We start from the raw sequence: 26,505 nt of genomic DNA on the forward strand, positions 1-26,505 counted from the left end.
ACCCCAAACCCAAATAAAACCCTCCCACAACAAGAAACCAAGCACTGAAACACAACCCAACCCAACCCAAAACCGAAAAATAAAAGAACAAACAAAAAAAAAAAACCTCCCTTCCTCCCCCAAAAAAAGCATACCCCACCCCCCCCAAACAATCAACAGAAACCAAAAACCCCCAAACAAACCAACTCTGCAAAAGGCAAAGCAAATTAACAAAACAAACCACCAAAATATATAAGCCTATAACCAACAAAACCAGACCAGGGACTCGGGAACTTGAGAAAAGCATAATCTGCTTTATTTTTTTAATTTTTTTTTTATTTAAATAAGGAGAATTCTTTCATATGGAAAGAGCTAATACAATCACATATTTGAAAGGAGAAACAATAGGTACTGAAACGAGGAAAAAAGGGCGATAAAGAGTGTGCCGCAACTGGCCTGGTGATTCCGTGATTCGAGTTCCGGTCCGAGTAAAAGTTTCCAAAAAATATAAACAGGTTGCACGTTACACAATTATCCATCGTCTGCCCTTTCAAATATCTGGTCTACATGAAAAGACGAAGAGAGGAAAGGCCAAAAAAAAAAATACAATGTACTATACAGGTGATGAGGGCAAAAGCTTGGAGGAGCACGGTATCCCCTTGAGAAACAAACGCGGTTTATACAGATCGGGAGGGAGGATTCCGGGGGGGACGGCGCCCCCAGACATGCGAAAGGGCGAGCGTCTCCCTGCTGCTGCGATTCCTGGGGACAGGCGTCTATGGCCACTGGGAAAATGGGGTGGTTTGGGGATTAAAATAAAGAACAACAACAAAAGTAGCCGGACTGCTGTCTCTGCTTCAGCAAAACGCACCTTTTTACGTCGACGGGCCGCAACTAAGGATCCTGATGCCTGTTGTAAATTAATTTTTACTCATAAATGCATCTTTCTTTACAAGGGCTGCTGTATGTCAAGAATAACCGGCGCTGCAAGGAATTAATGTGGTGTGTAACCAGCCTGAAGCAAAACAGGTTAACAAAATGCAACAGAACAAGGTCTCGACATGCAGTGGTGCTTGCTCGAAAGTGAGTATCGTAGCTTGGTCAAAAGGTGAGATGTAGCCAAAATGCTAGGCTCATTTTCTAATATATAGGCTCATTTTTTAACATATATCCATAAATACACAGGAACCACGGGGCAGCTTTGCAGCGTTCTCGCAAGGAAACAGTTAAACAGAGTCTCTGCATGAGCACAACCACGCAGGGGAGTCCAATGGGCTGCAAACACATTTTGGAGTTGCTGATGACTGTAGAGCTGCCACAGGCAGAGCAAAGGGCAAAACACAGGAGCTCAACAATAATACCCGTCTGACTGGTGACTGTGCTGCTTCCGCTTATTTAAAAATATACCGGACAGCCTTTTTTTTCCCTTACTTGCACCTTTCCTAGTGGAAGGAACCTGCAATTTGGCAGCTGATTTCCAGTCAAAGCAAAAGCAACTTGCAAAGGAATACATCATGAGGGCCTGACCCTTCAGCAGGGGAGACAGGAAGCAGAATTATCCCCCTATAAACCACATCCACGTTCTATACATCTCCATTCTGCTTTCCCCCAAGCTGAATTCATGTCAGTGTCCCAGCACCCTTGGCGTTTCTGCACCTTGAGGATCAGGGGCTTTCCTTTTGACTCAAGAAGGGCACCACGAACTGCACTAACCTTGTACTAGCTTTAAACAAACAAACATAAATATATGCCAGAGAGGAAGGATATTGCACCTTAGAAATTTGGGCTCTAGAACTGCTTTCCATCACACAAAACTCCATTAAGTGAAAGAGTCTTGCCAACTGCAGCTGACGGTCACGCAAAGGTGAGGAATGGAATGAAGCTCACATGCATTTCTTGGCCTTTCCTGCACAGAATAATTCAGACATAATATATAAATAGAGCAGTGAAACAATTACTTTTTCACCTAGACCTACAACATCAAATACGTATAAATAAATTCTAGTGTTTTATTCTGTTGGGGGAAGGAACGGAGGGGTTAAAAGAGAAAGAAGGGTGACCTTTTTCAACTGGAAATATTGTAGTTCTGATGGCATTTACACCAGAGGGACTGCAGTAACTTGTATCTAGCAATAACCCAGTTTCTCCAACACATTTGACCGTTTTGAAGTCATACAGGTGGGAGGAAAGAGGTTAGTGTCATTGTAAAGCTTAAGTAGTGTGTCTAGGGTAGGAAGGAGATGAGAAGGGGGGCTCAGATACGTCTCTTTAGCCATGACAGTTGGATCCTGGGCTGATATTAGCTAGGGCCAGCTGGGCAGAAGGATAATTAAAAAAAAATAGAAACCAGACAATTCTGTTGTTCATGATATTCCAAGGAAGAAAACAGAAAGGGGACTGGGATGACTTACTGCTGGAGCAATCTTTGGAACGTGTTGGGAGCAGGACTAGCAGATGCAGGTCTGGGAGATGTCTGAAGGCTGGGGAAATATTTTTCGCTGAACCTCAAACCCTGTACTTAAGGAGGATGCTAGAGAGATGCTGGCACACTCTGCTCTGAAGTTGAAAATCCATAAAACAAGAGAAAAAAGAAGAGCTTTTAATTTTTCAAAAGTACCATCCTATCCCTTTCCCTTCGGCTTCTCTGCCATTGTCAACGGGGACCAGTGAAGAGGGGACATTACTACATCTAAGTTAGTTTAGGTTTCTAAGCTCTTTAAAGCTACTGTATAAAATTCTTATTTATACCTAGCTTAAAACTTCAAATGCATCCCTAGAAAGTTATGAAGGATCTTTCCTAGAAAGGGGAGAAAAAAAGCAAATGAAGAATCAAGAACACCTTTCAGATCCTTTCCCAAATACATTCTTTGTTCAAAATATCTTCTTTGGAACCACCAACGCGTGACTTGCTGCCACCCAGCAGGGGCGGGCGGCACAGCCAGCGAGCAAGCTACCACCTCCTGCAGAAATGAAGTCTTCCTTCCCTCCCTTCAGAGTGACCAGCCTACTTGACACTTTGAAAGAGCTAAACAACACAAACCAAGTTGAAAGTAGCTGAGTTTACTTAAGACTACTGTCAACTGAAGGACTCCAAGCACTTTCCAAAACTTGGAAGTCCGTCCTAAAATCTAGACACACACGCACACAAACCAAAACCAAAGAATAAAACCCCAACCCCCTCCCAATGGGATCTTCCTTTCATAGATCAAATATTGGTAAGAAAGTGTAAGGTGATGACACCGTATACATCCCATATGCAACCGCATCCAAAGTACAGAACTTTTTGCTGTTCATCTGTGGAAGGAGATTAAAAGGATGATTCCAAACTGCCTCTGTAACCAAGCACTTCCAACGCAATAAAGAAGGTTCCAAGTGTGCTAAAAAGGCTGCTTTGCAGAGGGGCTCCCTTACAGATACATCTCTATGCAAATTTTACAAAAGGCCATGAGTTAGAGGAAGAGAAAGCAAGACCTGGGGAAAAGGCAGAAGAGCAAAGCTTAGGAGAGCAGCCCCAAGGGATGAACACAATACAGAACAAGTCTCAGGAGACATGAAGAATTAGAGCGGCCAAGGTAGGGAGCGTAAGAGAGCATCACAACTACAAAAAGTAGTCCATACAGACCCGTTGGCTCCAGCCAACTCTTCTGACCCATGTGGATTTTTTCTTAACAGATATTACATTTTGTAAATCTGCTGTTTGCATTTTGTCGTGTGTTTGACAGTCACTACAAAAATCCCAAACCCACAAAAACCTAAATCCAGATGAGCTTGCAACAGAAATTTGGTGTTTTTTTTTTTCTTTAAAATAAAATCACATTTTTTTAATGCACGAGGCACCCCAAAGCTGCGATTAAAGTGGTGCAAGTTTCAAGATTAACGCACTGATCTACTATATGCCTTTAGTACATATTTAGTTCTAACGCAAGCACTGCTTCTAGCTTAAAATAAGAACACTGAAAAATTAATGAATGCCATAACTGACCTGTTTTCCTTTTTTTTTTTTTAGAAAAAAAACCCCAACAAATAATCCGAAAGGCTAAATTATCTGGGGAAAATCTACCCAAACCAATTCAACTTTTAAGAATCATGATTCTCAACATAGCACAGAACCGTATAGAAAACTAAGCAGAGCTTTGTCAGAACATAATTTTAGCTGAAGGGAATTCTCTTCTGGAAGGAATGAGGAAAGCAGAAAGATGGGGGCCGGGAATGAGAGAACATATAAAAGTTCTGCTATAAACAAAGGTATAGCTTTTTTGTAAAAACCTCAGCTGCCTTTAAAATGAAAAACCTCAAACTAACTCCTCTCCCCCAGTTGCCACTCTGCTGAGACAGAAGCAGGGAAGGAGAAGGATGGGCTTTGCCAAGTGAGCGATCACAGCTGTGGATGGAGCACGGGGGGAAACATAAAATAAAAAATGGCTCGAGCCACTTAAAAGTCACAAGGTTGGTTTGTTTTAAAGCAAGCAGGTCAATGTCATATCCACTGTTTCAAACTGCTTTGTTGGGAGAGGGGCTTGGGTGATGTCGCTGTAGTCAGTCCATGTGGGGCGGGGAGTCGATCTGGTGAGATTTTCAGGAGATCCAGTGGGGTCCAGTCTAAGCTGCGGTGCCGCTCAGGCAGCAGGACCAGCTGGGCAGAGGTGCTCCTAGGCCTTGCTTTCCTCCACTTTCACTGCCTGAGGTTTGATCGCTCCTGTGCGCACCGGCTTCATCTGGTTTGTGGAGGCCGTTTCTTGCAGCTTTACCGCTCCCAGGTTGGCTTTATTTTCGTCCACCCGTTGCTTTGCCTTTTGATGTACAAAAACCAAAGCATTAGCTAGCACAGAGACCTTTATATAGATATTAAAAAAACCCATGACCATCATTCATGCAAGACATCAAATTTGCTCCAAAAAATCAGATATTCTATTCTGTCGCAGTTTGCTGTCCTAAAACACCTCGCATGTAGGATATCAAAGTGTCTCGCCTGTCCGGCAATGCAAATAACCCATAAAAACTCAACATGGACACTGTCAAACAGGCAACCCTCTGATCTCTCCTGACTTTCAAATCACACAGCACTACTCTTGGACTCAAACACCCACCCACTCTCCCCGCAGGGAAAAATAACAGCTCCCACACACAGTTTCAGCACACAGGCCTTTCCAAGGCACAGGCACAACCATATAGAAAGAGCAGACGCTTTTGGGTCAAACAAAGCACTGATCTACACTACCTGTTGCACATAGTGTCCTTGCACAGAGCCCATACTAACTGCTGGTCCAGATGGCTTCCCGCTTGGGCTGGCAGAGCTAGGCCTGGAAATCGAAGAGTCGACAATATTCATGGAGTAAATTCTACAATGGAATGAGAACCTTATTCACGTGTGAAAGGAAAACGAAAACCCAAAAACCACAGCAGAAAGCAGCAGTAGCCAAGGCACAGGTGTGTGCTGTGCAGACCACTGAGCTCCCCAGCCCAAAAGACAACACATGGATCCCAAAAGGCTCAATGAGCTAAAGGTTTGGTATATCCAGACATTAGCACCTCTAGCACTGAAAGGACCATGCTGAGAATTAAAATGTTTATTCAGCGACCCCTGAACTTTCCACCTTAACAAGGAACACACAAAAGCACACTCGGTAAACAAATTAACTTTATGCACCTCCAACAAGCACAAATGGCCAAGTCAGATACACACTGGCTTACACCCAAACATGATCATGGATTTTGATACAAGTATTTGGACTACAGTAAGCACATTCTACATGCAAATCTAGTACAGGGATGAGGCATGCACCACGTCACAGCAAACGGGGAACACTACATCTTCCCCATTCTGATTACGGAGGCTAAGTTTGTTTTTACCTGTACGTATGCGGTGATGGTACAGACCCTCCAGAGGACATATTCTGTTTACCATCGGAGAAATGAAACCCTTTCATTTCCATTTGGGAGGACTACAGAGGAAAAATGAGAGAGAGTATCACCTTTGCATTCACAAATCACCCATTACTTCATAGTAACACTTAAGCCAAATCTTTGCCCTTCTACCCGCTGTGCCCATTAAAAGAAGAAACATTTTTCAGGTGAAGAAACAAAGGCTTGTAAGTGAAGTAATCGATCAACAAGCCAGCAGCACAAGCAAATACAGAACCTGGAAGTTAACTGCTGTGCTCTCTCCCCTATAATAGACAAACGTATGATACGAATCCATCAAACCAGACGTGACATTAATATACCTACTCAAATGGACAAGCTTCACAAGAGTGTGAAATATCTGGGCAGTATTCCAGCTGTGTCTGGAGCTCACCACCCCTCAAGCATTCTGGGGAAACCTGTGTCAACATGTGATAAAACTGGAGTCTCCAAACTGGATCAAGGCGGGATGTGGCTCCCTGGAAACAGAATGATGACCAGCAGCAAAACCTGAAAACTTCTGGCCTGCACTTTGGAGATGGAGGGGAAAAGGGCCTCTTCAATTTAACATCAACTCCTTGGCTTTGATATTTAAGGATCCCAAACAAGCCAGTCTCCCCTTTGACGAGCAAGATCAAAGAGCAAAACTTCAGTGCAGGAGGGTTTAACGAATGCCAAGGTGAGCACGCAGGAGTTAATCCTTACCTCCCTGCTGGTAGCAAGGACAGAGGGCTGGGATCCAGGAGGGAGGATTCTCCGGGGAGCTCCTACAGGCAGGTTTTGCCCCTGAGGGAGCTGGATGGACTGTGGTAGAATCAGGGGCTGCTGGCCAGAGCCGTAGCGGGGCAGAGGAAGCTGGGAGCCAGGCACAGGCATCGTTAGCTGTGTGATAAGGACACGTAATTACTTAACGGTGGTAACAGTCTTGTATTTGACATGCCGTCACCTGAAAACACAGCACTGCTAAAAGGAAGCTCACAAACAGTGCAGTCTGGCACAGAATAAATGCAAATTGGTGGAACAGAGGGACTTACACACTGAAATACAACTTCTGGTAGTGTGGCCAACTCTGGGCTTGTAACATGGCATCGGTTTAACATAACTGCACTCAGACACGGGGCTTTCGTCCTTGCCTAGAACCTTCATCCAGTTCTTCAGTCTTCCTCACGGTTGCTGCATGGGTGTGTTTTCTCCTGATAGGACAGCACTGGCAGCTCAGTGTCAGGTGTTTTGTTTGCAGCTTTGATGCCCAAAACAGAAAGTTGGCTACACTTCCATGCCAAAGCATTTTGGGGACTGGACCTCTAGAGGAAGTGATGGTGACCTCAGCTCTGTATTCTGCAATGAGCTTCAAAGCGGTGATGGTAATAATTAAGAGTAATTTAAAAAAATGCAGCTCGGGACTCAAGAGCTTCCCGTTCCCTCTGATTCATCTGGCAGTTCTCACAATTGCTGGTTTGGTAGGTTCTGTGACACTTTGCAATAAATAAAAAAGGTAAATCTAAAGCTGGCCAAAGAGACCAGGTTACTAGCCTATGATGGATAAAGCATTTCTTCAAATATTTAGTTTGCTAGTATACTCTGTATTTTCCCCATCTAAGTTTCTTTCAGGATTAACTCTTTATGTTAGAACATAAAAAAACCCTCTTTAAACAAAAAAGAAACCTTAACATGTTGCATGAAATAAATGTAAGACGAGTTTAATAAAATTATCAAACTTCTCCAGAGAATCAGAACATATGTCTACAAACATGCTGACAGGAAGATTCAGTGTCTTCATCTGAACCATGCTTGACAAAAACTTTTTCACACAATGAAATTCTTGATAAGATGCCACCAAACAGATCAGCAGAAGTTGTAAATAAGATACGGATAACAAATGCATTGATAAGATAGATAAGCTTTTAATAAAAGGTACTAGTTACTCTGGAATCCGAGCTAAATCTGGAAACAACTGGGGTTTGGCTCTCTGAAGAGGTACTTTTAAGACAATTATTGCATTATGGCCCCCTATGCATGAAGCACTGCAAGGTCTGGTCTGCGTGAAACGTCTATATTGCAGGTGAGGACTTCCAAGTTACAAAATGACATTTCAGCAGGGACAGGCAAGTAATTAGCAAGAATCTCATTAAATGAGGTGCTGTACGCTTGAAACAATGGTTCACAGAACAGAGTCTCTTGGGGAAACCTTTTGCCTCTTTACAAAGAGCTTAGTTCACACAAGTACGTGACTCGGCACAAACATTAGTTTTAACTCAGCCTCAGAAACAAGTGGCTGTGAAAAAGCCTGTACAAGGGCTGGCAAGCGCTGCTCCTGACCTGCGTAAGCTGAGAGTCCATCATCTGGGACGCTCCCATACCAGCCGCCTGGTTTATCTGGCCTTCATAAACCAGTGTCTGGCTGCCATTCATGGGCTGGTAGGGGGACCCAGACTGGGTTTTCACCACCTCCAAGGGCTGCATGCCTGGGAAGGCGGAATACGGAGGCTTCAGAGCAGTGCCTCCCGTCAGGACCATGGTGCTGGGCTGAGACAGACTGGGGTGCATATACACCTGAGACCTGGAAAGAAAAACAGGCTCAAGTCATTATGCAAAAAACCTTTGGAGCATATACACACAGCCCCTGCCAAATTCTATCAGGCCTGCAAACAGCAAGTGGTTCTCTCAGACTCTGCTAAACTGACAGCTTAGAAAGAAGCTGTGATGCCACTTTCCATTTTAGTTACAGGTTGGTTCTTTTTTTTTTTTTACTTCCACTTTTAAGCCTTTACAACCGTGACCTTGTGTTGCGGGAATATTCAACAGAATGACATCGTGCCCTATCCAAAGTTTATGTTTCAATATCGTGCACAATAAGCTCTGGATTAGTAGTAAGGGAGGAGTCAGGTTACCAAAAATCTGCAGCAGTTTTGCAAAGCATAAAAGAATCAGCAGTTACAGATTCAAACAGCTCTAGCAAAAAAAAGGGGTTTAAGCCTCAGTGCCCAGGGTTTTTGAGGCCCTTGGGAAAGGAAACATGTCAGCAAAGGGGAAAGAGAAGACAAGTGTGGAGTATCTGATCAACGTATATAACCATCAGGAACGTAAGAGATCAAGCCCCAAGGAAAACAAAAACTGGAAGCAGTTACCTGAAGGGCTGTATGGAGCTGTACATCTCCTGGGACTGGGAAACGGGCAGACCACCCCTAAGCCCAAGCTGAGCTTGGGCCTGTAAGGATGTGTGGAGGGAAATGGGAATCTGTTGAGCAGCAGCAGCCTGCAGAAGAAATCAAGATGACTGAGAGGTAACAAAAACAACCAGAAACTCTCTCAGGCTGTTAGAAATCCACCAGTTGCCTCTGTCAGCCAATGTGCCATGACAATGACCTACACTGCACCTTCACCCAGCCCTTGCATCGTTCCACAGAACAGCAGCACATTGCTAGGGAAGACACTGCACAAGTACCCAAGAGACTGATGCCTGCAAGAGGCATTTGTGGACACGAGGGAACCAACGTGCTCCAGACATGGAACAGGCACTGACAGTCCCAGCTCTCACTTGCCTGCACTCTTACCTTGAAGGGGCTCTCCCCAGCCCTATCAACACCCTGTTTACTAAGGCTAGTGACATTGCTCATCAGTATTGACTGGCTGTGGAATTTACTGAAAGTCACTTTATACAGACTCTTCTGCATCTCCTTCAGTTAAACCCGGTTCAAAGGCACTGGTACAAAACAGGGAAAAAACCCTCAATTCCCTCCCTTCTGTTTCAGTAACTTGTGACACTCACTGGGAAGCGGCATTCAAGGAACTGAACAGGAGCCACATCTAAGCTCCTTTGGGCTATCAGAGAGATAAATGACTCCCTGACTCTTAAATACCACCCTGAAGACTCATTGGGAAACCACTAGCTAATTGTATTTCTCCTTTACCTGTTGGTAGCTTTGCTGCTGAGGTATCGTCTGAGGGACCAGGCGGGGCTGACTTGCAAACACATGGCCATCCAGATACAGGGGTGGAATATGGTTACCTAAACATCAGAGAAGGCAGGCTGTAAATTCAAGGTACAAGGGACATACAGGCACAGTACACTGCAAAGATCTGCAACTCATTTCCAACATCTCAGCAAGTTAACACCAGAGTAACCACTCAGAAGAACCCATAAAGCCCCTAAGTGCACATATCAAAGCCAGCAGCCCACTTAGAGCAGCAGGCTTGCTGAGAATTAATCACACCTTTCTGTAAGAGGCTAAATGTAAACCCAGGTTTCCCACCTCCACAAAAAAAAGCCAGAGACACTAAAGACCTTCCAGCCTCCTGGAGTTTAGTGAACCATAAGCAAATTGTTGTTATTATGTACAAAGAGCAGAAGCTGCTCAAAACCTGTGACTTCCAACAGCAAAACCAGCAGAGGAACGGCTGATACTGGGACTGTTCAAGTCTCTCAGCCAAGGGTTTCTTCACTTCCCTTCTATTCTATTGAGCACACAGTGAAGGGTAAGCAGGATCTATTGAGAGACATCACAGAGACTTGCCACTACACCAAAAAGCCGTCCTTGTTCTAAGTTTATACCAGCAACACACAGGTAACATTCTCCAGAGTGAGAAGACAGTCCCTCTTTCTGTCTTGCCTGAATCATTAAGAAACTGTTAAATACCAGCCTGCCAGTTACTTCCACATGGAAGCTGTTCTCACCATGCTCTAGTTTACTAAAAACCCGAGGATGATTTCTATATACCAACCAGACAACACAAATACTGCTGCTCCAGTGTGCAGGTACCTGGGATAGACGCAGAAGGTGCTACAGACGCCACAGGCATAGGAGGCATAGAAACTCCACCAAAAGAGCTGTAGCTGACACCATTGGAAGCTCCAACGCTGGAAGGAGGCTGGATGCCAGAGCCTGCGCCTCCGGGGGAGTTCTGTTCTGGTAAACTAGGAGAGTTTTCCCAAGCTTTACGAGCAGATTCCATCTATGGAAATGAAGGACAATAACTACAGACAGTTCAAATGGGGATGACAATACTGACGCCTAAAGTTGCTCATCTGGGACCTATTAGTTCAAATTCAATCTAGTCTAGTTAGAGCAGACAGCAACAGTTCTCAGGTCTGAGTTTCACACCAATTCCCCACAGGCAAGCATCCTTTACAAGCACTCAGTCCCCCTTGGTATTTGCTTGGGTTTGAGATGGTAGTGTTTTCTGTTTTGGTTAATTTTGGGTTTTGTTGTCATTGCTGCTGTCTGTATATTTGGGCTTTTTTTTTGTTGGTGTTTTCCTTCTTTAAACCAGAACCTAGGATCCCTGACCAACCATCTTACTCAGCTACTGCAACAGTAGGAAAGCTCTGTTGCACTTGTCCTAAAAATCAGTGAAGACTTCAGCATCCAGGACTGTTGAAATACATTCCTTTCCACCCATGCCAAGTAGCATATATATGCACCACTTTTACAGAAGCTAATTAAAGATTTAGCAGTACTTAACAAAACACCCTGGGAAGGATCTCTCCATCCTCATGTTCTGGCCATGGAGACACAATATCCACACCAAGGACAAACACATGTGCCAGCTTGCTTACCTTAAGAGTAAGGTCTGCAGTGGGGAAGGACATGGGGTTCAGGCCAATGCACCGCTGGAGGTGATGATCTCTTCGCAGAATGGGAATGGACTGCGTTAACCCTGCCTGAGGGGAGATTCGTAAAAGGTGAATACTTTACAAACTCTTAGGAGAATGTCATGAGCTACCAAGGCTTGACAGAGCCTCAGCTGGCAGCTCTAGTAACTGCACCTCAAAGGAATCAACCCTCAGTGGTACTAGAGACACTGAGCCATGACCCATTCTGCTGCTGAAATAAATGAAGCTTTGGGGATGTGCAATGACACCCTCTGTGTTGAATTACACCGACTTCTACCTAAGCAGCAATTTGACCCAGTAATTTCAATTTGCAGAAGAGTTCCCCCTCCTGTCCCATATTTGGAACCTACCTAAATTTCAGACAAAACCTATTTCTGTAAGAGCTCTACTGAAAAGAAACACCCTTTAAGACAAACCTCCAAAATCAAACAGCCTACAAACTTGAAGACATTTCAAAAGCAGCTTTGCGCCTTTCTCACATTGATGTCCACAGCTGAGCTACAAGCTGGACTTTCAGCATGCTCACTCTTTCACATATAATGATGAAATACCCAGATAGCAGGAATAAGCTAGGAAACCTCTAGAAGGACCTGACTAACAAGTTACAGTTCTCTGCCTTACTGTGGCCAATGAGACCTTCTAAGTAGAACCATGATCTCTGAGATCTGCGATATCTCTTGCTTTACACAGGTTGCTGAATGATAATGGAGCTGCTCCCTATGTCACTTCTGAGCTAGTGATGTTCATTTTATTAAGGCACCTTGAGGGCACAGATTTACATTATGTGATTTAGCCACATGTGCTGCCTATGCATAAAGAGTGAAGTCAACTGCAAAGAAATATGCTTGCTTTCTTTGGAAGCATCTGAGGTTTAACTAAGGAGCACCTCAATGCCAAAAGAAAAACAAAATACTTACATTACTGGCCAAGGCATCCTGCAGTTTGGCAACAGGGTTAGCTGCAGTGCCAGAGGCAGAACCAGGTGGCAAGCTGAAGTCAGAGTCCTGAAAAATCAAGAGACACAAAATTCAAATCCAGGGCCAAGGGCCACCCATCTGCTTCCCATGGTTAATGCCTTTAGCCTGAATCATGACACTAGAAACTAAAGATTGTCCTCCAGTAAGCCTTGCTGAAGAGAACAACAAGACACTTGTCAGCACTCAGCAGCAGGCAACCCCCAGAGGCACACAAAGGCTTAGATGGCCATAGTTTTGTCCCTCACTTCTGCTACCACCCCAGCAGGTCCTTGGGAAAATATTTCCAAAAAGCATATTAAGCATTGAGTACCTGGTTTGTGTCAGTAATGAAATCTAAGGCAAATCTACAGCTGGAAGCTTCCTCTAAATAATCTTTCTGCCTCAAATCAGCTTTCATATCTCAACAAGCTCAAATCACCAAGAAGATAAAATTAAATTCAATCCTCACTTTAGGATTTACTCCAAATTCAATGGGTGGCACAGGAAGTACAGAATCCACGTGAATTTCCACCCCGTTAACAGGGGGAATATTCCCTTCCAGCCGTTCCGTTCCCTCCGAACCCTTTCTGTTTTTCAGGGAGCGTTCGTTGCCGATTGGTCCAGGCTTGTGTTCCTTGTTCTGTCCTGAGCCTTGATCTGAATCCTTAACAGGAAAGCAGAGAGGCTGAGACACAAAGACTGAATAACCCAATCTCAAGCCTTAAAAATGCTATCAAGAACAACACAACCACTTCACAAGAACTCTCACTATGTGGTCTGGCTCAGCTGCAAATCCAGATTACCTTTTTATCAGATTGCTTCTGCACTTGCTCCTTCTGGCAGTCAGGCTTTGGGTCCACCAGGCCAGCCCCATTCATCTCCTCTGGTTTGAGGGTGCCATATGGAGAACTGCGCTGAGAGGAGGTAGCGGAGGATTCCCGAGACTCCGCACTCAAGTCAATGCCACTATCCCCCTGGCTGCCTTTAAAACCCTGCTATGCAAAGCACGAAATGTGTTAAAGCCCTGGACTCCGACCCAGCTCCACAAAGGAGTAAAAAAATCCCAGAAAATAGCAAGAGATCATGTCCCATTTCAAATCGTATTCTTGTTTAACTGCAAAGGAGTTTGGCCTGACCTGCAGCATCCCTTGGCTGCTGCTTCAGCTCTACACAGCCCTGAGACAATACACCAACCGGATCATGGCTTTAGAATAAGGAAAACATGTCCCACATAGCAACTAGGCTGAGATTGCCAAACACATTTCACTTGTGACCCAAACCAGATTTAAACTCTGGTGTCCAGAGGTGAAGCATTCAGGAACCTCCCTGCGTTAAGGCTACAGCTACACACCACTCACAGCACGAGGCACACGAACATGAGCTATGGGATTCCGCCATCCTCATTCTGCATCCAGTTAGGAACATAATGCTGGAATTGCTCTACCAGACAGTTACTCCAGATTTATATCCACACGTAACACCAATCTCTAGGTCAAGATTTGAGTGGCATCAAGCTCAAATCAGAACCACAAAGAGACAGTTTAAAACTGCACAAGCAGAGGTGAGAGTTGCTAAGCACAGATGGAGTAATGAGAAGCATAAGCCACTTATGGTAATATTTTATATACGCAATACCTGGATGGCACATTAGGTGCCGCTTACCTCAGTGGTGCTAGGTTCTGTACCATTAAAGGTATTTACAGGCTTGCTCCAGGAATCACTGCCAGGAGACTGAACAGAAAGAGCTAGGAGAGAACAGAGGGCAGGTTCAGCTGCTTGCAACACAACTGTGAACACAGCTTGTACATCACCCATGTTACACTATTAACTTTCCATTTCTAGACATGAGATGGGATATTTTCACCACATCAGAAAGCCAGTGTTGCCCAATCAGTTGAGACATGATGCAGCACAGAAAATACAAGGAGAGTACTGGTAGAGAACAGAGAAGAGATCTCTTCGGGAACATGAAAACAACAGGAGAAAGGGCAGAGATAGAAACAAGGGAGGCACTAGTTATTCAGTGCTGGAGGATGAGAAAACAGAGGAAGGCAAAATAAGAAAACTGCTGAAGTAGATCCAGCCCAACGGACTAGAAAATGCTATACAGCAAGATCTTGATGTTACACAATGACTCAAGAAATAGATAAGGAGACTGATATGGTTAACGACAAGGATAGCTGGAACAGTACATCTTTGAACAGATGTTTCTCCAGATGTCCAGCTCCCCTCACAGTTCCAGCATCAGACAAGAGAAAGCTGCTTCCTCATCAGCACGGACACCCCTCCTGCACACACCAGAGTACTCCCCAGCTCTGGGAAACACGTCGAAACAAACAGACCCAAACTCACCTGGGCTGTTGCTCTCCCAGATCTCTGTGCCCAGGCTGTTTCCAGGAACCGTTACATCACTTTGCTCCAAGCAAAGGCTGTTCTGCTTCTTAGCAAACCGAGGAGGAATTCGAGACTGGAGGACACGGGCTTTAGCTGGTGCCTGAGAGAGAAAAAGCACAGGCCATAAGAGCTGTCACAGCACTGGGCTAACACAGCTTGCTCCTGGCAAGTTCAAACCCCAACGTGTAAAGCTTCCAACTCATGTAAGTGAACCATACAAAGTCATTTTGAACCCCTCCCTCACTATTCTCTCTGCAACTGTAAGACTTCTCCCTACTGCACATTCACATGTTCTCTTCAGCTTAAATTTTTAAAATGCCAAGCAGCCAGGCTTTCATAACTTTGCTTGCAAGACTCTGAACCTACCATGAGCCCTTCTGGTCAGGAAGCACTTCCCAATGATGCTTTTTATCTGCATTTAGTCCTTCAGATTTCACTAAGTCTCCTTTAATGCCAAAATATTCTCTCATCCCCCTACAATTTGCAGTCTTCCAGAATGTGTAGACAAACGTCCCCCTCCTAAACGCCACTTGACTAAGATATCCACACTGCAGTCTTAAATCTTCCCTTGTAGGTCAACTCCATCCTATTATGAACACAAAACTGTCAGAGTTTCTTCCAGTTAGTTTCTTTCTGCTCAGATGCCCAGACACAAACATGACATCTCCAGCAACAAAGTTACCACATCGTGCTCCAGCAAGAACACCTTGTTGACACAGCAAGAGTGCAGAGATCCTCCAGGGCTCACTGCTGCCCCATATCCCACCAACTCCAGCCACTTTAGAAAACCCTCCTTCACTCAAAAGTAACAATTCTGCCAGATTACATGTTTTTCTGCTCATCCAAACACTTTTTGTGGCCCTGTCCTTCTGACTGTAGTCCAAACAATTTATCAGGTTAAGCTTTTTCTGCCTCCCATTCCTCACCTGAGCAGCCTGTTCCTTCTTCCTTCGCTCCTCTTCCAGCAAACGACGCTGCTTTTTAGTAAGAACCTCGATGAAGCCTTCACCTGTCATAGAACCTACTTCATTCTCTTCCGCTGTGTTTGACACTCGATTATCGATGATGGTACCTGAACAGAGCATATACAGGGAAGAAACTGTTCACGTGTGTATGCACATAAAGATTTATATTGGCAATAATTTAAAAGAGTGTCAGATCTGGCTGAAAGTTTAAGTTTAAAATTTAAAAACATCTTTTTTTTTTTCTTCCATGATTTTCCTGTTTAAATACACTGAAATTCCTTGTGTGTGTAAACAGATGGAAAGTAATCTAACCTGATATTTAGCATCACACTGGATTGAGTTAACACAGCTTGAAGTCAGCCACAATGTGTTGTGCCTTTAAAGAAACAAATTCACCAAGACACTCACTTCCATAACTCAGCTCAAACTGTGACAAGGCCTCTCCCTTCTCGCTTGCTCTTTGCACAGTGGATTTGGGCTCCTTCTCTGGCTTCTTCCCTGGCCCCTCAGTACTCTCTGAGTTGGTGTGGGAAGCCCTATCCAAGCTGTAAATGGAGTGGCTGCTCCCACCACTGGCGTTGCCCAGGCCCCCTCCTTCTTCTGGAGACCTACAAAGAAAGAAAGGAAAGGAATTAGATTTGTCACTGGAAGATGAGTGAAAGTAGCATGAAGAAAACATATGGGCTGTATTTTCTTTGCCAGGTTTCTAATTGCACCTCAGCCTCCCCCAGCCTTTACTCAACTGACGCAGATCCAAAATTCTGAACGTACAACCCATTACGAGGATGTTATTGGAAACAGAACAGTTCTTGCGCTTAGGAGTCAAGCAACCTATTGCCCCTGCAACAAAGCCACTGTCCTCGCTTGTGCCCAGAGGGAGGGCTCTGTGCTTCTGCACAGCGCCTCCTACCCTCCTAGGACGCTGTTCTAACAGCTCCTCTGGTCCTCTTCAAAATTGCCACACTTGTTTTGGCAAGCACCAGGTGAGGGGAAGGGAGGTGGGGAGAAGCTGACACCGTTGAGAAAAAAATAAAGATAGTATTTCTATTTTGTTTCACATGGATTTTTTTGGGGGCCCTTTGACCACCACCTGTACCTCACTCCTCAGCATTCAACACGCAAAAGAGACAAGTTCAGGAGAGGGAGCTAAAAAGCTTCCCCTTTCCCTTTCTGCCTGCATGCATCTTTCCAGACATCAGCTCTCATCTCCCTTATTTCCATATAAAGTACTATTAAGTTACTACATCCAGGAATTGGAGGACATGAGTCATAAGAGGACAGAAAAAAAGAACAAGCTGGCTATTTATCAGTGCTTAAACTCAATATAATGCAGCTGCAACAGTGCTGGAAGTCACCTGCACTAGACAGAAACACAGCCAACAGCTTCTCACCCACGGTCCAGCCTTTCTCCACTCCTCCAGTATCTCCATATCAGATGACAGATATCTGTACATCAGAATGTTACTTTACCTTTTGCTTTTTATCAGTGTCCCGTTCTGCTGGCTCTCGTATCTGGAGGCTGCTCCTACCCCGGTCCTGACAGACTGCTCCGCAAACCCTGCTGGCTCGGCCTTGCGGCTCTGCCTGTCAACGAGTGGCCTTTGGCTCGAGAAACTCCTCTTCGCCAGCTCCCTCTTCTCTCCCAAGCTCCCGAGCCCACCCTCCAGCTGCCCTTCACTCTCAGAAACTCCGTCTCTCCTCTCCCGCCGCTCGCTGAAGTCGCTGCTCTCAGATGCCGTTTCCCACTCCTCATTGGCATGGTCTGAGGAGTTCTGGTAGGACAGCTCAGGAGAGCGTCTGCCTGAGATGCTGCTCTTCTCCGTCGTGGTCAGCTTGGGTCTTCCAGGCCACTGGCCGGGCAGCAGGTTGGGGCCTCCTTCCTCGGGGTTCCACTGGCCAACTGATTCCCGCTCTTGTCGGAGGCGCCGGAACCGTGGAGGCTTGTCCTGGCGAGGGGGACGTCGCCTCCTGAAGGGCCTGTTCTCTATGTTCTCCTGATCTGCTGAGTAATCCTCCTGGAAAAAGTGCCTTTTGTCATCCAGATGACTCTCATCAAAAACCCGGCTGGAGAAGGAATCCATGTGTTTGTAAGAATCCTGAATGTAGTCCCTGTCAGACTGCTGCCTGCTCCCAAAAGCGTCCGATGGAGAGGTGTGGTTGTACTCCTGCCACCCTGCTCCTCCGCTCCTGCCCTGCCACTGGGTGGGCTCCTTCCCCATGAAACCCCTTCGCCCGTAGCCAGAGTTGCTCAGTCTTGGCGGCAGTGATCTCCCAAAAGCTCTCGGAGCCCTCATCTTAGGATCCAGACTAGTGTGATCATCTGAATAGATTTTGTTGGACCTCCAAGACTCTTTGAAGTCTCCCTTTTTCAAATCGCTGTCCTCCCTGTCCAGCACAGAGCCTTCATTGCTGTTTTCCGAGCCCCTCTGCCGGCGACGTTTGGGGAGCTCCTCGTATTCTGACCCTTCACTGTGCGTTTCGCTTGCGATCCGGCGCCTCGGCTTGCCTCTGGGGAAGTCCTCCGGCTGGTTGAACTCCCGAAGCCCTCGCCCCCGGCTGCTCCGCTGGTTGTTATAGACTCCCCGGCTGCCCACAACAGTGCCTCGGCCTCTGAAAGTGAACTCTCTGAAGCCTCTGCCTCGCCCACGCCCTTGACCTCTCCCACCAAAGGCTTGTTCCTCGTCAATGAAGATCCAGTTGTTTCTTTTTGTGGGAGGTAGATCACCGGACTCTCTGGATATCTTGTTCTCCCAGGTTCTTTCTGGCTTTTCTTCCTCCTCCTCTTCTTCCTCTTCCTCTTGAGATTTCTCAGCCTCACGGGCAAGGCTGGCTTGGGAAGAACCTTTGTCATCCAGCAGATAGCGCGTGGAATTCAGTAGGGCTGCAGAATCATCTGACTCATTTTCTGCTTTCTGAACAGCCGCCTTCTCCTTCTGTGGGCGCAAGGTGTCCTCTCCTTCCAGTTTAACCTTCTCCATCTCTTTCTCCTTCTCTTCCACCTTGAGGGCTTTCAGGACTGGTTTTTTAATCGGGCCTGATCGCCGCGTCCTCCCCATTTGCTCCTGGTGCTGACCGGTGGTGTTCCGGTTCTCAGGAGCCCACTCTGCTGTCTCTTCAGTGGGCTGTTTGGTATTAGCTCCATCTTTCTTCCATGGGTCAGCACTGAAGGACTGCTCAGCCCTGGGCACCTCTTCAGCAACCTCCGCTGCAGTCTCTGCAGGTTTCTGATGGTGGCTGATATCCCAACCATTATATTCAGGCTTCTTCTCCGCTTGGATAAAATCAGGCTCCAGGGGTGAACACCTCAAGTTTGCAGGGCGGTTGCCAGAAGAACAGGTTTCCTGCACAGTCTCCTGATGCTGAAACAAAAGGTCTTGGCCTATCCTCTGAGAAGACAGGCAGCTGTCAAAGTCTGCTTGGGCCTTCTTGTCAAAAGCATTCAAGTACTCCTCCCCTCTCTCCTCAAAGAGATCTCTCTGGGTGCTCAGACTCTCCGGTCTTCCAGGAGAAGTGGGGTAACTGTCATTCCTGAGAAGGAAACAAACAACAAACAAAAGAAAGTCAGCTAATGCAGAGCACAGCACATCTCCAAGGGCCCAGGCTGGGCACAAGAGACGGAAACAAGTAAATAAATTGGGGTTTGATCTAAATCATGAGGCAATGAGCCTATAAATACCTGAAGGCTGGGCAGATCTGCTCTGGCCCCAGGCTGTACTGCCTGGTTTCTCAAGTCAATGGATGACAAAAGAAAGCAGTTCCTATGATTGGCAGCAAACTTAAGAAATAAAAAGGGATATTCAGCCTCCAACATACATGGAGATCTGAAAACAAGGAATTGGTTTCAGAAAGCCCCAAATAACTAGGAGACAAATTACAAGGTCTCAGAAAATTGACTCATTGTTTTCTCTACCCACCCTTGTAGGTGACAAGTGCCTCTCTCTTACTGAACAGGCTCCAAGCTGGTCAGCCTGAACTGGCATCATATAGAAAAACAGTGAATAGCTCAGTCTATAAGCACCTCCATGGCATGAACACTCAGTGCATGGGTGCTACCAGGTCAGTACCTTGCCCTGTTCAGAGATAGCTTTTAGGTCAAGTTTATACCTGTTTTTCAATAGGAGATGACTTATGGCGGCACCTCCCATCACAGTGGAGCTCTGCGCTCACCTGGCATGCAGCCCCTCCATGGTCATGTTGTCAGCCTGTTTTTGATGCGACAGGGAGTACCCTTTGCTCTGCAGAGACGTGTAGCTCTCCTGGCCCCACACCGGCACAGGATCCAAGGGAGAAGTTTTCCTTTCCGCCTGCCCTGCCTGACAGTTCTGATCTTCGGACTGACAGCTGCTCCCACCGATGGAGTCCTGCTGCATCATGGGCTTCATAATTCCTGGTCATGACAAAGTTCATACCATTAAACACTAGGATCTCACAGCCAAGAAGAATTAAGAATCTACAGCTAATGTGACTCCCCTTCCTTCCAGGGCAGCAGGTGACTGCAGCCACAGAAACCTTTCTGATAGATGGGAGACTGTGCTTGAGAAACACACAGCTGGGATATACACCTGGAGTGACACAGAAGGTGACACAGCTTTAAGCACCCAGCCTGCACAGAACACTGTGCACCATCACCGGCATGGAAGCAATCACGTGTGTGTAAACAAACCACAAACTCAAGCAAATGATTTCTACATCCTGATGTTTGTATTCACACCACTGAGGATCAGTAACAAGGTGTTAGGAGCATACAACTCAGGAAGAGATTAAGATTTCACGTGATCAGACTATTAAGCGCCTATTAAGATTTCACATGATTAGAGTGACTCCCAAACAGACCCTTCTCCTCCAAGGGGCACAATCTGCTTTTACACCCACTAAGGCTCTAAAACTATTAAGGAAGACCTGCCATGGGATGGACAGGCATCCTACAAATCCAGAAAAACCGCTTCCAGAGTCTTAGGTCTGAGAAACAGTTGCAGTGACTTTCCAGATATGGACCAACACAACAACCACGATAAATGGAAACAACAAAAACACCTTACCTGAAGGGTGAAGGGCTGAAGGGTAGAAATCCACAGGGGTGCGACTCTGGGCCATGCGAGGGTCCATATAGGAGGGCATCATCATCCAGCGAGGATCGAAGCCAAGCATCTGAGGATGTGGTGGGTAGAAGGTCCGTTGGGGATGGGAGTGGGATGGGGGAGGATAGACCTGCTGCTGTTGCCAGTGCTGCATCTTGTACAGCTGCTCCTGCAGGGAAGAGGACAGGCCGTTTGACAAGGATGGTCATGGTGGAGGAATCACACTTAGGAACCAGCCAGCCGAAGGAAAACACATTCCATGTATTAAAGATTCAAAACCAGATCAGATGGGAAGGTAGAGCAGATAAGGGCATATCACTACTAACTGGGAACATGGCCGTTGTTATTCTCAAAATACCCAGAAAAAACAGAATATGTTGCAGCTTCAAGATGAGAGTTTGCATTTTCTCAACACTTTGATGAGCTGCAGGACAGCTTCCCATCAAACACAATTTCCTAATTGGAACCAAATACTTTAGAAGATGTTGCTCTTTGGAGGAAATGCTATTATAAGTTATTTAGCGTTAGCCAAACAGATTAGATAAGACCACCCTCAACTCAATTAGGAGAGCTATTAATATTTTAAAGTATTTCCTGTGCATGCTCCAGAGATGGGCTGACACCTTCGGGTCATTTCCCATCTCCCACATGGCCAGTCCACCTTCTTTTAGCTGAGTACTGTCATGATGTTCATCTGATTTGACATTTAACTTTAGCAAAAGGTCCAAGAACCACCTATATTTGAAGGGAGTTTTGTGTATCAAAGCAAGCTTTCAAAGTAAAATGAAATAAGTCTATTTACCTGTCAAACTTTCCAGCATCTTTTCTAACTAAGCTTATAAACACAGTATCTGACACTGCTGTAGAAAAAGCGAGTCCTCTGCAGAGCAAGAGAGACACCCTTAAACCTGAACCTGACACATCACTACAGCAAGAGAGAAACTCAGATAAATGCAAAGATTATATCCAAGTTAGCTAGTGCTCCACTACCTTGGAGAAAATATTGCATTAATGATATTAACACTATTTTTTATTTTGTTCTTTTCATGGAACCATTGCTACCAAAGCAGCAACACAAGCCAGCCAAAACACAAACTGCCTCAAACGTACCAACAAAACAGAGGATAAAAGAAAATAAAATTAAAATTTCATGTTCTTTCAGTAGGAATAACCTGCGGTATCATCAGCATGACAGCAAAGACATGCTATTATTTTTAGTTTGAGAGCACCTCTTTTAAAGAGTAACGTTAGCTGTGTTTGCTGCCATACATTTGAATCATGAAAATGTCAGCTGCCCAGTAACAAGCACAAGGGAACATCCATTAAAGAGCAATTACTGAGCTTCCAAGCAAAAGCCAAATGTGAGCTCTTCACAGCAGCAACGTTGATTATATCACATTTCAAGTGGTTATTCTATGAAAAATGGCAATTAACTTTGCATTATCTCAAGCCTGAATATTCTGTCCCTCGGTCTGACTCTGTTGCCCTAGGGAAGCTCACTGTGTCTGGAAGAAGAACTGAATTCCCATTTATCATCTCCCAGGCTAAAGATGTTGGTTAGTTCACACTGATGGTGTTGAGAACCAAGCAAACAACAGTTTGGTGGGGTCCAAAGGGAGAGCGGTGGAAGTGTCACACCTATTACCTGCTGCTGTTGCTGCTGCTGCCTCTGGAACCGTGGGGGAAGAGATTTCTGGTATTTGTTGAATTCCTGTGCTGGGGATGGAGCTTCTCTGAGCTCCTCCTCACTGCTGCTTTGGGCTGCTGCTGCTGGGGCAGGAGTCTCCTCTTCCAGATAGCCACCAGAGACATCCTGGCTGTGAAACTCAGGGGTCGCTGCAGAGAAGAAAACAGGTCTTGATGAGCCCAGCTCGTGACAGGATTTGTGTGTGTACCATCACACAACATACATGGGTGTGGGCACATCCTGACTGCGTTACACGGTTGGGTTTTATTATTATAATATATACCACCTCACACTCAATCCCTCTGATTTGACTTGACAGCTCTAGAGAGCTTTGTCTATCTTGTTTTAGTGATAAATTCCAAGATCCTCCTCTGCCATCAGTCTTCTGCTTAAGCACCAAGGAAAAAAGTTCATTTCCCCTGTTACTCCTTAAATCTTCCAGCACTTACTGATAACCCATTTTTCTGATCCATGGCCCATGAGCACTTTCTTAATACCATCATCCAACCATGAGAAGATCAAGAAGCGCATTCAAACAAGGTCTCTGCTAGCACACCTAACTGAGCACTCAGAGGCAACCACAGAAGTTTGCATTTGGTTTAATAGGATTTTTTTTTTTTTCAAATGAACCTCCACAGCCAATCCAAAATACTCTGTAGAATACGCGAAGCAGCTCATCTCTCAAGTGCAACTGAAGTACCCTCTGAACAATCCCTCCCAGGAACTCCTCCATGCTTCAGGTAAAAAATTGGCACAATAATAAAAAAGCAGTTTGCACAAGGTGAGGCGAGCGACGTTTCTGTACCTTTACGAAAAGCATGACCGTTCTCTTGCACGGCATTTTTCTCTGTGCTTGGGGGTCGCAGGTCTTCATTCTCGGCGTGTTTCTGGGTTTCTCCACTCTTCTGAGCCAGTTTGCATTTTTGATCAAGTTGTTTCAGCTTTGCAGCACAGGCTGCCAGACGCTCCTCCCTGGCTCGCCGCTCCTCCTCCTCCCGCCGCTTCCTGGCTCTCTCGACAGCCTCTGAGATCTCCGAGTGCACAAACTTCTGTCTCAGCGGCACCTTTTCTTCTTTATCCTCGAGGGACTGTTGTCTGAGAACATTTCCCACTGTGGGCTTCTGCCAAAGGAAAAACGTTCCTCCATAAGTATGGCCCAAACATCTCCTGTACCTTGAGCTTTGTATCCCACACTGATAAAATTTCCTCCTGACTCGTTCCCCTCTATCCTCACAGACACAAATCCCCCTTTTGGCAGGGAGTTATTGCTACGTGGTTCAATAGCTTCATTTTCTCATTGCCTGACAACCCCACTGCTCTGGACCAGCTTCAATTTCTTTTCTCTAGTGGGAGTGCTATGCAGATGGATTTCCCTCCAGCTGGATATAAACAAAGAATTGAGAAATTCATCGGCACACTGTTTTCAATAAGATATCAAACTGGCCACTTGAGGACAGCGATGCGCCACATCCAGCAGCGCAAGCCCATTCAAGTTAGTTTGACCTACCTGGTGTTCAGACGCAGAGCTCCAGCCATTCAACTTCCTCGGAGGCTGCTGAGAATCCTGCGCTTTTCGGACTGAGCGGGATGAGCCAGCTGAGTCTCCCCAGTTCTTTCCTTCCTCCAAGGTGTGTTTGACATCTGCACTGTCTGCAGAGCTCAGGGACAACTGTCGCTGCCTCCTGGGATCCCAGCTGTTCCTGTCATATAAACAGCTTTGCTATTTCATTTGCTACTCGCCTCAAAAAGCACTTGCAATCTTATCAAGTAGCACAGGCAACTGACTAGCAGAAAAGAAAGATAAAACCCACCAAAACAAGCAATAAGCTTTTCCTCCTGAAGTGCACAAGGATTAACACCACTATTGTGCAGCAGGATAAAGGTAGGACACAGAAAAGAGGATAAAAAGCCTGGTATCCTGGTACTCAGCTTCAAGAGCCATGCACATCCTTGAGGCTCAAACTATGACCAGTGGAACCAACAAAGTCATAGTGTGAATCAGGCGGATCAAGCCTCAACATTCAGAACAAGTTTTAAAAATATCATGGTGCTGTTTCCTTTTAGTGAAACAACTATAGGTGTGAATACAGCCACTTCTTACCTCTTCTGTCGCCCATCTTTAACAGTTTCTTCCTCTTCCTCATCTTCACTAAACTTTAGTTTCTCAGAGTAATCCACTTCATCATGAATGCCTACAAAAGCAGGATTGGAGAAGAGATGTATGAGAGAAAAGAAAAGGTCTCTTGTCCTGATAAAGCTTATGCTCTCTCTGGCACTAAACCTAAAAACGCTCAGGCCTGGTATAAGCTACTTGGAAAGCCGAACGTCCACCACAGGTACTGAAAATGATGTGAGCACAGTGGACCCAGAGTGCTGAACAGCTGGGCTGGTCACAGAAGAGGAGTGGCAAGCAGTCTGGGAACGGAGGCAGCAAATGAGGAGACAGCCACCAAGCTAGACTGTGTTTAAGTGGATACAAATGCCATGACTGAAAACGTGGGATTAACTCTTCTTCACAGCTATCCTCCTGCTGTTTGGTGTTATCAGCTTTTAGGAGTCTTCAGATCCAGTTCCTTGAGCAGAGTGTGATGGAAGGATCGGAAGGATCCATTGTGTCATCATGTACACCAACAGCAATTTCACAACTACATAGACCACTCTTTGCTTCCCCTTCTCCCTTCTGTGGCACTAAAACAGAGCCACCACAATATCCTGGCTACTTCATGCTTCGGAGTGGAGTAACTACTTTGATTCACCTCTTAATTTGTTGCCTGAAACCAGAGAATAGAAGCACTTTACCTGCCCATCCGTCATCCGCATCCGTGTCTAGTTCATCCAGCCCCTTTAGGTTCTCTGCATTGATAATAGTGGGCCGAGGGACTCTCTCCATTTGCTGCCGAACTGGACGTGTTGGGCGTGACAGGCCGAGCCTGTTGTCTTTGCTACAGGGAAATGCAAAGAAATTATTAGAAACAGCAAAGAGAAGAGTGCAGAGCTGAGTTTGTAACAGTCAATGGGCGTGCTGGTCACCCACCCAACTGGATCCTTTGCCCAAATTCTTGCATGGTTTAAGGTTCATGTCACACCTTTTAAGCAGGACAGTCATGGCAGCCTTACCCGTCCTGGTCATTCATCTGGTATTGTCTGAAGGGTACGCGGGGCTCCAGGCGAAGCTGAGGAAGGGGGAAAGACCCTCGGTCCAGCGATGCAGGGGTCTCAGATGGCTGTTGCGGACACATCTGGAACAAGGCAAAGCAGACTAGTCTTTTTTTTCTCCTTGCCACAGGAAGGCTTACCCAGATTAGATTACAACACAAGCACGGTAGTTGCATCCACACAAAGGGAAAACAAGCATTTCACGTCTGGCTGCCTAACAGGCCACGTGCTAATGGTTTCCCTCTTCAGCTCTAGAAGGAAAGCAGCAACTTCTCCTTGGGCAGAACAAGGCTGTGCTGTGTTATTCTGGCACACAAGTGTAAATGTACAATAGGGGAAACTAAAAATAGATCAAGAGAAGGATCCCTGAGCAAGCCCTGGGAACCAACAAGTCCAGAAAACAAATATCTCAGCTGACTTCTTCAACCCACACGCACGTTAAAGAGGCAAGGACATGAAAGAGCTGTGGGGAAAGGACAACTTACAAAAGCAGGCAGCATGTCATGGTATGTAGGTGGTTGGTAGACATTTCCCATGAACTGTGAAGCCCCTTTGCGGACAGGCTGAGCTGGGCGGAGAGACGGCTCCTTCGGATCGCTGGCGCTCGCTGAGGAGGGGGCTCCGTCTCCGGTGCTAGAGGTCTTGCTGCCCAGCTCAGTAGGGGAGGCGGTCAGAGATGTGGCAGAGGTTATGTTCCTCCCACCGCCCTCCCTCCAGCTCGTGACATCTGGAAAGGAGGTAATAATTATGTTAACATTTGAAAATGCAGACAGTC

General features: G+C 45.8%; 1 protein-coding gene and 1 non-coding gene across 12 annotated transcripts in view; both read right to left on the reverse strand.

Annotated features, from left to right (window-relative positions):
• Positions 1-273: 273 nt before the first annotated feature.
• The window catches only part of PRRC2B (proline rich coiled-coil 2B), a 45,028-nt gene continuing 18,796 nt past the window's right edge, over positions 274-26,505 (reverse strand). For 5 of the 11 annotated variants that reach the window (XM_065035783.1, XM_065035782.1, XM_065035785.1 and 2 more), the window contains exons 7-32: positions 26,216-26,457; positions 25,692-25,813; positions 25,374-25,516; positions 24,676-24,766; positions 24,082-24,274; positions 23,380-23,695; positions 22,533-22,723; positions 20,849-21,056; positions 19,977-20,196; positions 17,280-19,337; positions 16,218-16,417; positions 15,771-15,916; positions 14,803-14,944; positions 14,113-14,195; positions 13,254-13,445; positions 12,920-13,114; positions 12,412-12,498; positions 11,438-11,542; positions 10,641-10,833; positions 9,792-9,889; positions 9,009-9,136; positions 8,200-8,440; positions 6,586-6,762; positions 5,830-5,921; positions 5,198-5,318; positions 274-4,769 (exon numbers count right to left, since the gene is read on the reverse strand). In XM_065035783.1, coding sequence (XP_064891855.1) covers positions 4,629-4,769; positions 5,198-5,318; positions 5,830-5,921; positions 6,586-6,762; positions 8,200-8,440; positions 9,009-9,136; positions 9,792-9,889; positions 10,641-10,833; positions 11,438-11,542; positions 12,412-12,498; positions 12,920-13,114; positions 13,254-13,445; positions 14,113-14,195; positions 14,803-14,944; positions 15,771-15,916; positions 16,218-16,417; positions 17,280-19,337; positions 19,977-20,196; positions 20,849-21,056; positions 22,533-22,723; positions 23,380-23,695; positions 24,082-24,274; positions 24,676-24,766; positions 25,374-25,516; positions 25,692-25,813; positions 26,216-26,457 — 6,125 coding nt within the window. In that variant the 3' untranslated portion in view covers positions 274-4,628. The remainder of the gene's footprint in view (positions 4,770-5,197; positions 5,319-5,829; positions 5,922-6,585; positions 6,763-8,199; positions 8,441-9,008; positions 9,137-9,791; positions 9,890-10,640; positions 10,834-11,437; positions 11,543-12,411; positions 12,499-12,919; positions 13,115-13,253; positions 13,446-14,112; positions 14,196-14,802; positions 14,945-15,770; positions 15,917-16,217; positions 16,418-17,279; positions 19,338-19,976; positions 20,197-20,848; positions 21,057-22,532; positions 22,724-23,379; positions 23,696-24,081; positions 24,275-24,675; positions 24,767-25,373; positions 25,517-25,691; positions 25,814-26,215; positions 26,458-26,505) is intronic. The other 6 variants (XM_065035788.1, XM_065035787.1, XM_065035790.1 and 3 more) reach the window with 5 other exon arrangements.
• On the reverse strand, positions 10,300-10,389 carry LOC135575886 (small nucleolar RNA SNORD62). Its single transcript, XR_010467252.1, has one exon. It is a non-coding gene; the product is annotated as a small nucleolar RNA SNORD62 (small nucleolar RNA).

This window comes from Columba livia, chromosome 19, assembly GCF_036013475.1.
Source record: "Columba livia isolate bColLiv1 breed racing homer chromosome 19, bColLiv1.pat.W.v2, whole genome shotgun sequence".
Lineage (NCBI taxonomy): Eukaryota > Metazoa > Chordata > Aves > Columbiformes > Columbidae > Columba > Columba livia.